Source organism: Elephantulus edwardii, unplaced genomic scaffold (assembly GCF_000299155.1).
Source record: "Elephantulus edwardii isolate Elephantulus edwardi_28Jun2011 unplaced genomic scaffold, EleEdw1.0 scaffold00279, whole genome shotgun sequence".
NCBI classification, from domain to species: domain Eukaryota; kingdom Metazoa; phylum Chordata; class Mammalia; order Macroscelidea; family Macroscelididae; genus Elephantulus; species Elephantulus edwardii.
This window is the reverse complement of record NW_006400029.1, coordinates 2959573-2973538: the sequence shown is the minus strand read 5'-3', so window position 1 is coordinate 2973538 and position 13966 is coordinate 2959573. Positions and strand designations below refer to the sequence as shown.

General features: G+C 37.4%; 1 protein-coding gene across 1 annotated transcript in view; it reads left to right on the top strand.

Moving 5' to 3' along the window:
• DDHD2 (DDHD domain containing 2) overlaps positions 1-13966 on the top strand; it is a 31645-nt gene that overhangs the window by 10496 nt on the left and 7183 nt on the right. The window contains exons 7-15 of the mRNA XM_006900291.1: positions 1462-1670; positions 2232-2299; positions 3285-3407; positions 4496-4591; positions 6613-6741; positions 6846-7001; positions 7261-7363; positions 7496-7666; positions 8291-8453. Of these exons, the coding sequence (XP_006900353.1) occupies positions 1462-1670; positions 2232-2299; positions 3285-3407; positions 4496-4591; positions 6613-6741; positions 6846-7001; positions 7261-7363; positions 7496-7666; positions 8291-8453 (1218 nt within the window). The remainder of the gene's footprint in view (positions 1-1461; positions 1671-2231; positions 2300-3284; positions 3408-4495; positions 4592-6612; positions 6742-6845; positions 7002-7260; positions 7364-7495; positions 7667-8290; positions 8454-13966) is intronic.

Genomic DNA, 13966 nt, shown 5'->3' with positions numbered 1-13966 from the left:
CAACTTAATTTCCAGAGGTTTCCCGGGATTACGAAGACCCATCTGTAACAAATATCCAGGCATCAGCCCACTCACAAGCACAGGGCTTGCAAGATTCCCTCTTATGCTATCTATGCTATCCTTGAGGTCAGAGACCCCGTACAGGCGCGGACGTCCCATTTTGTCACACGGGCGTCGTGGCCAGAGAGGACAGCGAGGCGGGTGTGGCAATTCGTAGCATCAGGATTGAAGGGTTGACTCATCAATAACCTGGATTAAGCAGATGACACAGCCTTGCTTGCTGAAAGTGAGGAGGACTTGCAGCACTTGTTGCAGAAGATCAAGGAGTGCAGCCTTCAATATGGTTTACATCTTAGTGTCAACAGAACAAAGATTTTTGCTACTGGACCAATAGGCAACATCATGATGGATGGAAAGGAGGTTGACACTTCATCTTGCTTGGATCTATAATTAACACTCTTGGTTACCAGCAGTCAGGAAATCAGGAGAACATCGCACTGAGGAAATCTGCAGTTACTGAATTTTCCAAATTATTGAGGAGTAATGATGTCAGTTTGAGGACTAAGGTGCATCTGATTCAGGCCATAGTCTTTCCGATAACTTGCTCTGCATCTGAGAGTTGGACAGTGAATAAGGATGACAGAAAAATAATTGATGCCTTACAGCTGTGATGTTGGAGAAGAGCACTGAACATCCCATGGACGGCCAAGAGAACAAACAGATATGTCTTAGAGGTGGTGCAGCTGGAGTGCTTTTTGGAGGCAAGAATGATGAGGCTTTGCCTCACATACTTTGAGCATGTTGCTAGGAGGGTCTATTCCTGGGAGAAGGACATGATGCTGGGAAGGGTGGAGGGTCGGCGAAGGAGAGGAAGACCCTTAACCAGGTGGATTGACATGATGACTGCTGTGGTGGGATCTTGTTTGTCAGGAAGTATGAGGAAGGCATAGGATAAAAGAGAGTTCAGATCTTTTGTTCATAGGATCACTTTGAATCGTACTCAACAGCACCTAACAGCAGCAAAAACTGATAGATAAAAATACACACACACGCACAAAAGAATTTAAAAAAAACCCCACTTATATACACACAGCTAGATGTGTATTACGTATATTTTAAAATGAGATACAAATAAGATTCATAAATTATTAGTTGGTATGTCTTTTAAGTATCTTTTAATCTTTAAACAACTTCCCCATCTCTCTTAAAACAGTTTGCATATTGAGGAAACTATATTATTTGCCTTGTATAGTTTTTCAAACTGAATTTTGCTGATCATATTCCATTGGTGTTAAGCATATTCTTCAAGCCTCGGTATTTCCTATTAATTGGCATTTGTTGGTTGTATCCATCTTTAAATATCTGAGACTGAAACTGAAAACTAATCTGTAGAATAATTCAGAGATAGATATGGAATGTGTTGTTTAGCTTTTCTATTTAAAATATCCTTCCTTCTTTCAGAGATCTACAACGGATAACCCTGCCCAGTATTAACCGCCTTCGACACTTCACCAATGACACAATTTTGGATGTCTTCTTCTACAATAGCCCTACCTACTGTCAGACAATTGTAGACACAGTTGCTTCGGAAATGAACCGAATATATGCACTTTTCCTTCAGAGAAACCCTGATTTCAAAGGGGGTGTATCCATTGCTGGTCATAGTTTAGGTAATTAATGAATTCTCTGTGTTCAGAGAAAACTCATGTTTTCAGGTAACCTCTTTTTGAATTACAATATTTTTGGAGGCAAGAATGTTGAGGCTTTGCCTTGTATACTTCAGTCGTGTTGGTAGGAGGTGCTATTGGACAGGGACATGATGCTGGGAAGGGTGGAGGGTCAGTGAATGAGAGGAAGACCCCCCAACCAGGTGAATTGACATGGTGATTGCCGCAGTGGGCTCTTGTGTGTCATGAAGTGTGAGGATGATGAAGGGTAGAAGAGGATTCATTCATATCTTTTGCTCATAGGGTTGCTATGAGTGGTACTTAATAACAATAACAATCAGTATCAAATTCAGAAGTCCTAGAACTGTTTTGGAAGGGAGGTGGTGGTGGTGGTGGTAGTGGTGTAGAACTGTTTTGGAAGGGAGGTGGTGGTGGTGGTGGAGTAGAACAAAAAGAAAACTTGCTTTGTAGATTATATTTACATAAGTATTGGCTTACTACTTTTTTGGTAAAAGATGGACATTTACTTCTATTTGCTTAGAAATTATTTTCTATTTTTTATAGGTTCACTTATATTGTTTGATATTCTAACAAATCAGAAAGATTCTTTAGAGGATATTGACAGTGAAAAGGTAATTCAAGCTTCATATAGGTTCATTTAAGTTCTCTTCCTTAGTTTTTCGATTTCTTCTGTTTTTAGCTGAGTTTATTCTTGACATTAAATTTACATTCATTTTAATTGGAGCAGAATTTTGTTATTCCGGTAATTCTCGAATGAAAGAAACAAAATAGTAATATGCATCTGCAAGTATTGCCACATTATTATGTAATCATAGGTATCTTACTTTTTATTATAAATATATTCTAGTATATATATTAGGGTTGCAGAAATGTTGGACTAAAAAGGACTTTGCATTTGACAAAATGAAGAATGAATTTGATGCAGAGCAATCAGATTTATAGAAATTCTATTTTTAGACAGTGGAGGGACTTATTTAAGCATGCTTTTAGTAAAATAAAGTCCCAAAACCACTTTATTTATATTACTTACTTGGCACTCTGAGAACTGGCAGAAGTGGGTTCCACCAGCTGCTCTGAGGGAGAAGGATGGACGGTCTCCTCCCATGTGACTTACTGCTTCTGGAAACCTGGTGGAGGGTCAGCTGTGGATCAGTTCAAACTTGATGGCACAAAACAACATTTGGCACTTAGCATATACTATTTTGTGGGTAATTTTTTTTTCTTCTTTTTTTGTGTCTTATTCCCATTCAACCATGAATTCATCTCTAGGCAGGGACTTTAGATAGGGCTGTTTTATAGCTTAGGTACTGATTTTCATAATAAAGCATAATAAATGTCTATTACTGATGAATATTTTTATAATCATTCATTTATTTACTATTTAAAAGCACAGTAAGTTTCTATTGAAGTTGCAAAAACTTGGGTCACTCAACTATCAATTTAGATTTTATATAAATTAAAGTTTGTTTAAAGTTAAAATGTACCTCTGGGAAATACTATGTAATATACTTCTTTACTACATAATAGTACTAATAAAAGAAATGAGGAAAATAGAAATGAATTTACAAAATTTGAGCTTTACTATTTAATCTTCAGGCATCACTAAATATGGCTCTGGATCACGGAGACTTACAAACATTAGAGGAAGATTTGAAGAAACTACAGCTCTCTGAATTCTTTAGTCTCTTTGAGAAGGAGAAAGTGGATAAAGAAGCTCTGGTAAGAAGAATCTTTATAAAAACTTTATACAGTCAGGAGATGTATTGCACTGGGAAAGTCTGCAGTTTGGGACCTCTCCAAGTTATTGAGGAATAATAATGTTAATTTGAGGACTAAGGTGTATCTGATTTAGGCCATGGTCTTTCTGATCATTTGCTATGCATCTCAGAGATGGAAAATGAATAGGGATGGTGGAAGAAGAATTAATTGATGCCTTTGACTTACAGTGTTGGAGAATAGCACTGAACATCCCGTGGATGGCCGAAAGAATTAAAATAGATGTCTTGGAGAGGGTGCAGTCAGAGTGCTCTTTGGAGGCAAAGATGATAAGGCTTTGCCTCACATACTTGAGGCATATTACTAAGAGGGGCTATTTCTTGGAGAGGGGCACGATGCTCTGAAATGTAGAGGGTCAGCAGAGGAGAGGTGGACCCACAACTAGGTGGATTGTCACAGTAACTGCTGCAGCAGGCTGTTGTGTGTCAGGAAATAGAAAGATGGCACAGGATAGGACTGGGTTCAGATCTACTGTTCATAGAGTCTCTATGGGTTGTACTCAACTCAGTGGCACCTAATAATAAAAACAGTGCTGCATCATTTCACTATTTTTAGGACTTCTTTTTCCTACTTACTAAGTGCCACCCCTTTAGTAGCTTTGGAGTCAAATGCTTTACTCTCATTGATAATGTGTTTTATTAGTGTTTTTATTATATAAAGTGATCTTTGCTTTGTGAGAGTTCAACGTTCAGAATGAGTAATAATCAGTATATGTATAGCACTAGGACAAAGAACACTATAAACACCTAAGAGATAATGTGAGAGCTGAAATAGTGCCTATAAATGACTACAGTGTCTTATTTCAACTCTTATTTTGATTTCAAGAGTTCTGCTAATATTTGTTTGGGGTTTTGCCACTTAATTTTGTATTTTTTACTGGTCTGTGGTACACTGATTCATTAGACAGATATTTACCAACTGCATAGTATTCCAGAAATTAAATCAGGAGTACTATGCCAAGTCTGGAGATGGAGTAGTGAATGAACACGGGTAGTCCCTGAGCATCCTGATGTTTGCTCTTCTTTACCTAGGCTTTATGTACAGACAAAGATCTTCAGGAAATGGGAATCCCTTTAGGACCAAGAAAGAAGATATTGAACCATTTTAGGACTAGAAAGACTTCAATGGTATGTGCCTGTTTGTTGGACCACACAGTTCTTTGACTTGCTGTATGTTATATCCTCATGCTTTGTTTAAGGTAAATATTCTGAGGAGCTAAAGAATGCTGTGACTCTCTTTTTGGAAATTAATAATAGTTTTTTGATCTGTATTCTTAAAAAGAATATTGGTATCATAAGCCTTATCTTCCCTGGATGCCTATTCAGATATCTTTTACTCTTTCTTTTTGAAATACCTTTCTTAAGATATAAAATGGATGCTGTCTGTAAAATTTAACTCATATATGGTGTGCAAGTCAGTGATTTTTTGTATATTCCAATTGTGCAAATTGATTATCAATTCATGAAAGCCTTGTGCCTGTCGTAAAAGAATTGTGACTTTTCAGTGGCTGATGTTTGGAATGTGGATTACTAGTAGGGCTTTTTTCCAAGATGCTTCTGGGTGGGTTTGAACCTCCCACCTTTTGGTTAACAGCCAAATGCATTAGTAGTTTGTACTAACCATTACTACTGTCATATTCTAGAACGTTGCCATCACTCCTAAAAGAAACTTCATATCCGTTAGCAGTCTTTGCCTCCTTTTCTCTTCCCCCTATGCCTCAGTCCCATGACACTTCCAATCTACTTCCTGTTTCTGTGAATGAATTGCCTCTTTTAGACCTTTCATATAAATGGAATCATGTGCTGTGTAATTGGCTGCTTAGCCTAATTTTCTTAAGGTTTGTTTATGTTAATAGCATTTATTGGTATTTCTGCTGATAAATTCAGTATTTTTCTTTCTCTTAGTCATTGAGTGTCTTTTCATAACCAAATTTTAGTACGTGACTCAAGTCTTGTCTAAGGATTCCATTCTTGGACCAGTATTTCCCATCCTTTTCTGTACCCACAAAGACTTGCATTTCATGTAACTCCTTAGTAATTCTTAACATCCTCCTGATGCTGTTATTCTTTTCTCTCAGCAAAAGAAAATAATCATCTCAAATTTCAGCTGGAGCCTAGCTAACTAACTATGTATAACTCTGTCATATAAAAGTTTGTATAGCAATTTATAATTTAAGGCAAGTATTTCCAATAGCTTTTTCTTCTTTTCTAAGGGGTTCTTTCCTAGATTTATTTGCTATCATTTTAAAACTTTTTTCAAGCATCTTTTCAAACATAGCAGCTCCACAGAACTATTTTTTTCAATTTTTTAAAAAATTAATTTTAATGAAAGTTTACAGAGACTTAGAGTTTCTAGTCATTCATTGTTGTACTTTTCTCTCTACCCACCCCTAACTCCCAATTCACTCTTCTCCTTGGAAAAAAAAACCAACAAAACTCTTTCATTGTTATGCATTCCCTACCCCCCCAAGTCCACTCCACTATGCAGCCTCACTCTGGACTTCTGTAATGACAAGAATACCCATTCATATGTCCCTTTTAAACAGTTCTCTCCCTCCTCTGTTTCAATGCAATATACATCATTCCTTCCCTCCTTTTTTGTCTTCCCTCAACCCTGATGTCAATCCCATTTTACAACAATGGCCCTATGCAATATTTGTCCTTTTGTGACTGAGATATTTCACTCAGCATAATGTCCTCCAGGGTCATCCATTTTGCCTATTTCATGAGTTCTTTGTTTTCCTTTATGCTGCATAGTATTCCATTGTGTGAATATACCTCTCTAACCATTTGTTTGTTGATGGGCACTTGGGTTGTTTCCAGCTCTTTGCTATTGCAGACAAAGCCGCAATAAACATGGGTGTCTTATATCTGCCTGGGTGGCAGTTACGGTTTCTTTAGGGTAAATTCCCAGTAGTGGAATTGCTGGGTCAAGTGGTATTTCTATTTGCAACTTTTTAAGAAAACGCCATACAGCCTTCCACAGTGGTTACACCATTTTACACTCCTACCAACAGTGAATAAGGGTTCCAGTTTCTCCACAATCTTGCCAGCATTTGATGTTTGCTGTTCTACTAAATTTTGCTATTCTTAATAGGGTAAGATGATATCTCATAGGTGTTTTCACAGAACTATTTTTTATTGTTTAGGGTATTAATAGACCAACCCTGCAATCAGCATCAGGGACAAGTATGTCTAACATCCCTAAAGAGTCCAAGTTCTGTGGTAGTACTGGTGATACTAGAAATGATGCCTTTCTGGATGTTGGCATTGGGCAGGTAACAGTACTTAATCTCTTTGGTTGTTTTATGCCTATCGTTAATATTTTAGGAATTGATATGACTTGTTATCAATTAACAATGCTTTTATTTTCTCATTCCAGGTATCTGTAAAATATCCCCGGCTTAACTATAAACCAGAAATATTTTTTGCCTTTGGATCTCCTATTGGGATGTTCCTTACTGTCCGAGGACTGAAAAGAATTGATCCCAACTACAAATTTCCAACGTGTAAAGGTTTCTTCAATATTTACCACCCTGTAAGTATTGTGTAGCTCTTTTGGTTTTACCACGTTATGGCTTCTTGATAAAGAGCATATAAGTTTCTGTTGTGTTGACTTGCCTTTATTCTATACTATTCTATAGTAGTATGACAACTTCTGATACTGTTGAGTCTGCAAGTGGCAGAGTTTGTTACTTTTTCTAGTGAATGCAATGATTACTCTTGCTTTAAGGTATAGTTGTCCAGACTATCTATCTTCAGCACAGGAAGTGATAACTATTATTTTTCTTACACAGTTTGATCCTGTGGCCTATAGGATTGAACCTATGGTGGTTCCAGAGGTAGAATTTGAGCCAATGTTGATCCCACATCACAAAGGCAGGAAGCGTATGCATTTAGGTGAGTCTTAGTACAGATCTTGGTCATTCTAGACCTGTTAGTGCAGATTGACTGGACCTTATTTTTTCTCCTCAGCTGTGTTGGGCTCTCAGCGTTTTGTAAATTAATGTTCTTTACTCAAATGTGTTTCAGAACTGAGAGAGGGCTTGTCTCGGATGAGTATGGACCTGAAGAACAACTTGCTAGGCTCCTTGCGGATGGCCTGGAAGTCTTTCACCAGAGCTCCATATCCAGCTTTACAAGCTTCAGAAACTGCAGATGAAACTGAAACAGAGCTAGAATCCAGTTCCGAGAAACCCAGTGGTCAGTGACACTATACAGATTGATTTCCTTCATCAGGCCAGCTGAGAGCGTCATAATGTGGAGTTCTTACTCTCCTAGGGTCTCCTTACCTCCCATTCTTTATTATAAAGGACCTGCTTGGGTCCTGATAGGCCTTTCGCTCTGCTAGCCTTTTTGGTTATCTAGCCATAAAGTATAGAAAAATAGTGTTTATGAGTAAAAATGCTAAGAGAAACTAAGTACCTGATACCAAGCTTTAAAACATTCTTTACTTGTGAACTGTGGCAGTAATATTCAGAGGTGACTCTGTGAAGGCTTTGCTTCTACAAGGCAAAGGTCTGTACATTCACAAGTTAGTTCACTTATCTCTAGGAACTGCTTCGCTATTCTAGCGGTAGACTAGGTAGGATATTTTCTCTTAATAGGATGGTAATACTTTATTATTTTGCTTTAATTCCTGATGGCATACAGAATAAAAAGAAAATAAGGGACAGAACTAATATGACCCAGGAATCTCTAAAGATACTGAGAGAAAGAAGAGGAGAATGCTCTTTGAACAGAGTAGTTCGACCTGAAGACAAGTAATAGGACTATTGTGGAGGGCTAAAAGCGTTGAGATTCTTGTTGTGGTTCCTCCAGTTCCAGATGTTAACCCAGAAGAGATAACCATGGCAGTGAAAGAAGAAGTCCCACCCATCAATGTGGGAATGCTGAACGGAGGTCAGCGCATCGACTATGTGCTTCAGGAGAAACCCATTGAGAGTTTTAATGAATATTTATTTGCTTTGCAAAGCCATTTATGCTACTGGTAAGTGGTAGTTTTGGTCTGAGTTGTTTCACACATATTTAATTGATATGGAGAAGGAATGAGATATCAGTTAAATTTTTCTGTTTTTTTCAACTGTGATTTTAACAAAAGTATAGAAAAGTTGGATTTTCATTCATTCATTGCGCACATTTTCCTCCCTACTCACTCTCTTTAAAAAAAATCATTCATTGTTGCATAATTTCCTCCCTCTCTCCACCTCAGTCCTCTTATTCTGGACTGTTGTCATTAATGCAATTTTTTTGGGAACTAGAATAATTTCTCATTTATAAAGTTACAAAACAGCAAAGCCATGTGGATGTTAAATCAGATTTAAGCATACTGTTGTTTTATTTAGTTGCTGCTAGTATTGCCAACCCAGAGACACTTGGCTTGATTCCACCAGCTGCTCCATGTGGTTTACTGCCTCTTAAACCCCCCTGGAGAATCAGCTGTAAGACAGCACACAACAACAAAAAGAAGTTAGAGAATGAGACTAATGAGACTGGCAACTATGAATTCAGTTAACTTGTGCGATAAGCTTATCACTTGGGACATTTAGGAGACAGGGTAGGTGCATCTGAATAAAATAGAACAGAAGCTTTTCTGTTGCTTAGATATTCTTAAATTCATATTGAAAGCATTTACAGTAGCTCGTTCAGAGTTTTTATTAAATATAATCGATTGCCCTTTATAGTACCTATTGAAATACCTACAGTATAACAGAATATGATTTAATAGCTGAAAAATTGAAGTTAAGGACAGTAAAGTTAGGGAAATAAGATGGGTTCGGAATATGGTAAGTATGTAAAACATTCATACCATAGAGTCCTGCAGAAGTGGGCCATATATTCAGCTGAATCTTCTAATAATAAACAAAGCAAAGAGGGGAAATGTGTCTTATTAGATCCAGCATTTTCGTAAGTACTCAGAAAAATGTGTATGTTGTGTATGTATTCTTGTAAAACTGTTAAATTCTGATAGAGATTATCATCTGTTGTAGTCAGTACCATCTCTATTTAATAAATACAACAGAGGTTATGAGAGAAAAAGTGAAATTCAGTAAACATAGTCTTACAGGAGCCAAAATAATGCTGTGTAGTGGTGATCTCTGTGGATCTGGGTTGCTAGATACTGAAAAGGGGGCTTTAAAAAAATGTCTCTGTAGGTAGGTATTGCATTCATATTGATAAAAATTTAAGGAGAAATAATAATCTCTCTTCCACTTTGTTCCCTGCCATTTAGCTGTCTATTCTTATGTAGCTAACATGAATTTAATATATATGCTTTTCCAAAATACCTTTCCAGAGATATATTTTATACACATATAATACATGCCTGAATTCATGTATTGTTCACACTCAAAAAGAGAAAGAATGATACAGGTTTTGTTCTGTTTCTTGCTCTTTCTATTAGTATATCTTGGATGTTTTTTTACCTATTGGAAGAAGTACAACCAGGTTTCTTAGAGGTTCCTGGGAGGCAATGATGATGAAACTCTTATCTCATACACTTTGAGCATGCTGTCAGGAGTGGCCATTCTTTGGAAAAAGACACCATGTTGGGGTGGAGGGTAAGAGAAAGAGAGGTGGGGGATGGCATAGGTAGGGTGGGAATAAGGTCTTTTGTTCATAGGGTCACTGTGAGTTGTAGTTCACTTGATGGCTCCTGATACTGACACTGTATATCAAGGATTTCTCTTTCTTTGTCTGTTATCTACTTAACTAGTTTTATCTGCGTACTGTTCTACTGTATGGATGTACCAAAATGTTATGTTTTAGCCTCTTACTAATGTGTATTGGGGTTGTTGGGTGTTTTTTGCTAATGTTTTTAAGGTTTCGTCTTTTGCTGTTTATCTTTTTCATGTTAGCTCATTCATTCATGAGTTTCTATGTAAATATTTAGACTTTGAATTTCGTCTTTATAAGAAATGCCATACTCTTCTCACAAGCACTTTATGTTCCTGTCAGCAGTGTGGCCCAAAGGGTATATGCGTTTGCAGTATTTGCTAGATATTACCAAATAGAAGTTGTACGTTTGTACACTCTTACACATAGGAAACATAGGGCAATGTCTGTTTCCCCACAGCGTTTCGAACAGCTTTATCAACTTTTAAAATCTTTACCAATTTGTTAGGTGAAAAATATAGTTTATAGGGTTTTTAGAAAAGATACAAAGCTTCTTTTGAGGCAATGTGTATTTTATTTGTAGTGCACAAATTGAGTTTTGGCATGTATTTACCTATGAAATGATTACCACAGTTTCAGGTATATTATTGCACCCCATTGGATCTGACTCATAGCTGGCCCTCCAGAAAATTTTCAGAGGCAGAAATCACATGGGAGGAGATTAGCTTCTCTCACAGAGCAGCTGTTGGGTTTAAACTGTATGCCTTTGGGATTGCAGCACAGCTTCTCAACACTAGGCCACCAGACCTAGTGGGTAAATAGTTGCACTGCCAACATCGTGTTCCAGTCCAAGCACTACATTATGAGACAAAGATGGCCAGTTTCTTCCTGTGAGATTATAGGTATACAAGATCTGTCACATGACTATTTCCTGTTGCTCCTTTATAGTCCTCCCTGTTCCTGTCTTATTTTCAGGGTACCACTGATATGCTTCTGTCACTATAGATTACTTTGCATAAAGCTTTCATATCAATTAATCACACACTTTGTACTTTTTATTTTCTGGCTTCTATTAGCAGTATAATTACTTGGAGATTCATCCATGTTTTTGCATGTTTTTTGTTACTATTGAGTAGTGTTCCAGTCTGTGGGCATGCTGTAGTTTTTATAGCCATTCTCCTATTGATGGATATTTGAATTTTTTTCAGTTTTGACTTTTACAAACAACTGCTGTCTGTGAACATTTCTATAAAGTCTTTGTACATATTTTTAAATTCATCTTGGCTAAAATACCTAGCAGTATTTTAATGTAAATATTTAGAATTTGAATTTCATCTTTATAAGAAATGACATACTCTTCTCACAAGCACTTTATGTTCCTGTCAGCAGTGTGGCCCAAAGGGTATATGCGTTTGCAATATTTGCTAGATATTACCAAATAGAAGTTGTACCTGGCTGGGCGCTGTCTGGTAGGCATCTTTATAAGAATTTCCACACTTTTTTCCCACTAGCATTTTCATTCCCACCAACAATGTATGAAAGTTTGTTTTCTGCATCTTTACCAGTGTTTGGTTTGGTTAGCTCACTCTACTCTTACCATTCTAGATAGATTGTAATAGTATCTCATTAGGATTTAAATTTGGATTTTCCTAATGACTCTTGGAGGCAAGGATTTTGAAACTCTGTCTCACATTCTTTGGGCGTGTTGCCAGGAGGTACTGGTCCTTGGAGAAGAACATCATGCTTGGAATGATAGAGGGACAGTGCAGGAGAGGGAGACCCTGATGAGATGGATTGACTGAGGCAGTGTGATTAGGTGTATTGGAGTGAGATTGGCTCAAGATAAAGCAGAATTCAGAAATATTACTCATGCAGTTGCTATAAGTTGCAGTTGACTCGACGGCACATAACAACAGTAATGACTTTGGGGAGCACTGGTGGCATATTCCTTAATGAGCAGTGTTGCTCACTTAAAGACTGGCTTCTGGCAGTTCAAACTCATTAGTGGCTTTGCTGGGAAAGGTCACCATGTTTCGATTTACAGCCTTGGAAATCCAGTGGCAGGTCACTATGAGTCAGATCCGACTTGATAGTGATTGTGAGGGTTTTTAAAAATGGCTTAAGATACAGAGCGTATTTTCATTATTTATGTGCTATCCGTGTATCTTTAGTGAAATGTCTACTCAGATATTTTCTCATTTAAAATATTAGATGGTCTTCTTAGTCACTCAGTTGAAAGAGTTCCTTACATATTCTAGTTTCAAGACTTTAATGGATTTCTTCAGCAATCAACTAGATTTAATAAATCTAGTTTTCTCCTAGAATGTAACTTAATTGTCTTTATTTTCCTTGTAGAGTGCTTAAAAAAAGCAAAAGTTGTTTATTTTGATGAAATCTGACTTACTGATTTATAGTATTTTTACCAATCAAATACCAATCCAAAACAATTAAAATTTCTTCTATGCATTACAGCTTTTGTCATTTTAGCTCTTCCATATAGGTCTATGGTCTGTCCAGATTCAGATAATTTTTTAAAAATACTACTTTATTGACTTTTTAGTGAAACTTTATACTCAGTTACTTTTTCATGTTATGTGAAGTGAGGATGAGGCTCATTGTTTTGCATATTGTTGGTCAGCTGTGATGCATGGCCACCCTATGTTTGGGGCGGAGGTGTCCTTAGGGTTTTAAAGGCTATTTGACCTTCCAGAGGATCACCAGTTTTGTCTTCCTGGTGGTAGTTTCAAACTGCCAACAACTAGATTAATAGTTTAGCACTTAAGTGTTCACATCACACAGGAATCCTATTGTTTAATATGCTGCTGTTATTTTGTGCCATTAAGTTAGTTTAGTCATTCATAGTGACTCCTAGTACAAGAAAACAAAACACTGCCCCTTCCTGTACCATTATCAGATAGTTCCTGCGTCTAGGCCATTTGTTAACACCTAACAACAACAGCAGCAGAGAGATCAGTTGGCCTAGTGGACAGAAAGTGATGCTACTAAGCCAAAGGTGGGTGACTGTGATCTGTGGCCCTCAGGCCTGGTTTTTGGTTTGTTTTTTTTTCAGGCCTGTTTTTAATTGTTTTTGGTGAAACATTCTTCTCTAGGTCGTATAGCCCTGGTCTGTCCACTTGCTGTACAGAGGTAACTTGTGGTTGCTGTGAAGCTGAACATTGTGACACTGATGTGTCAAATGCGATAATGGTTACCCAACAGTGTTTGGTGGCGCTCCCCGATTAAAACAAGCTTGGAAGAAGGAGTGGCATCCACTTCATAATAGCTTGTCTCGGGAAACCCAATGAGCCTGGAGAGAGGATGAAAGTTAAACAAGTGTCCAGGTCCTTTGTTCATAGGGTCACTATGAGTTGCCTACAACTCACGACTCAAGGCACTTAAAAACAACAACAGAGGTGCTTTGTTGCAACCACTAAGTCAATTCATCTTATTATCTTTGTTGTTGGTAGGTGCCATAGAGTCTAAACTACTCTATAAACAGTAAGTCTGACCCTTACCCTATCCTGGACCACACCCTCTTTATCTTTAATATTCTCAAGCCCATTTTTTTAATTAATTTTTTTAAAAGAAATTTTTATTTTATACTGGGTTACTTAGAAAGTTTGTATACATTGTTTTTCATACCGGGTCTTTCTCATTTCCTTTACTCCCCCTTCCTCTACCCATCAAATTAACACAACCCTATGGTTACCACCAAAGAGGAAGACTCATTCACTAGTTGGAAAACATGGACTCAGTGACAGAAATGGAGCTGGAAAGAGAATGATCGAATTTTGCACAATGACTTATTCATAGCAAATACATTTTTAAGAGACATAAGCGCAGGTTATATATCTGGAATTCACCTGATGGTATGCATAGGAATCAGAT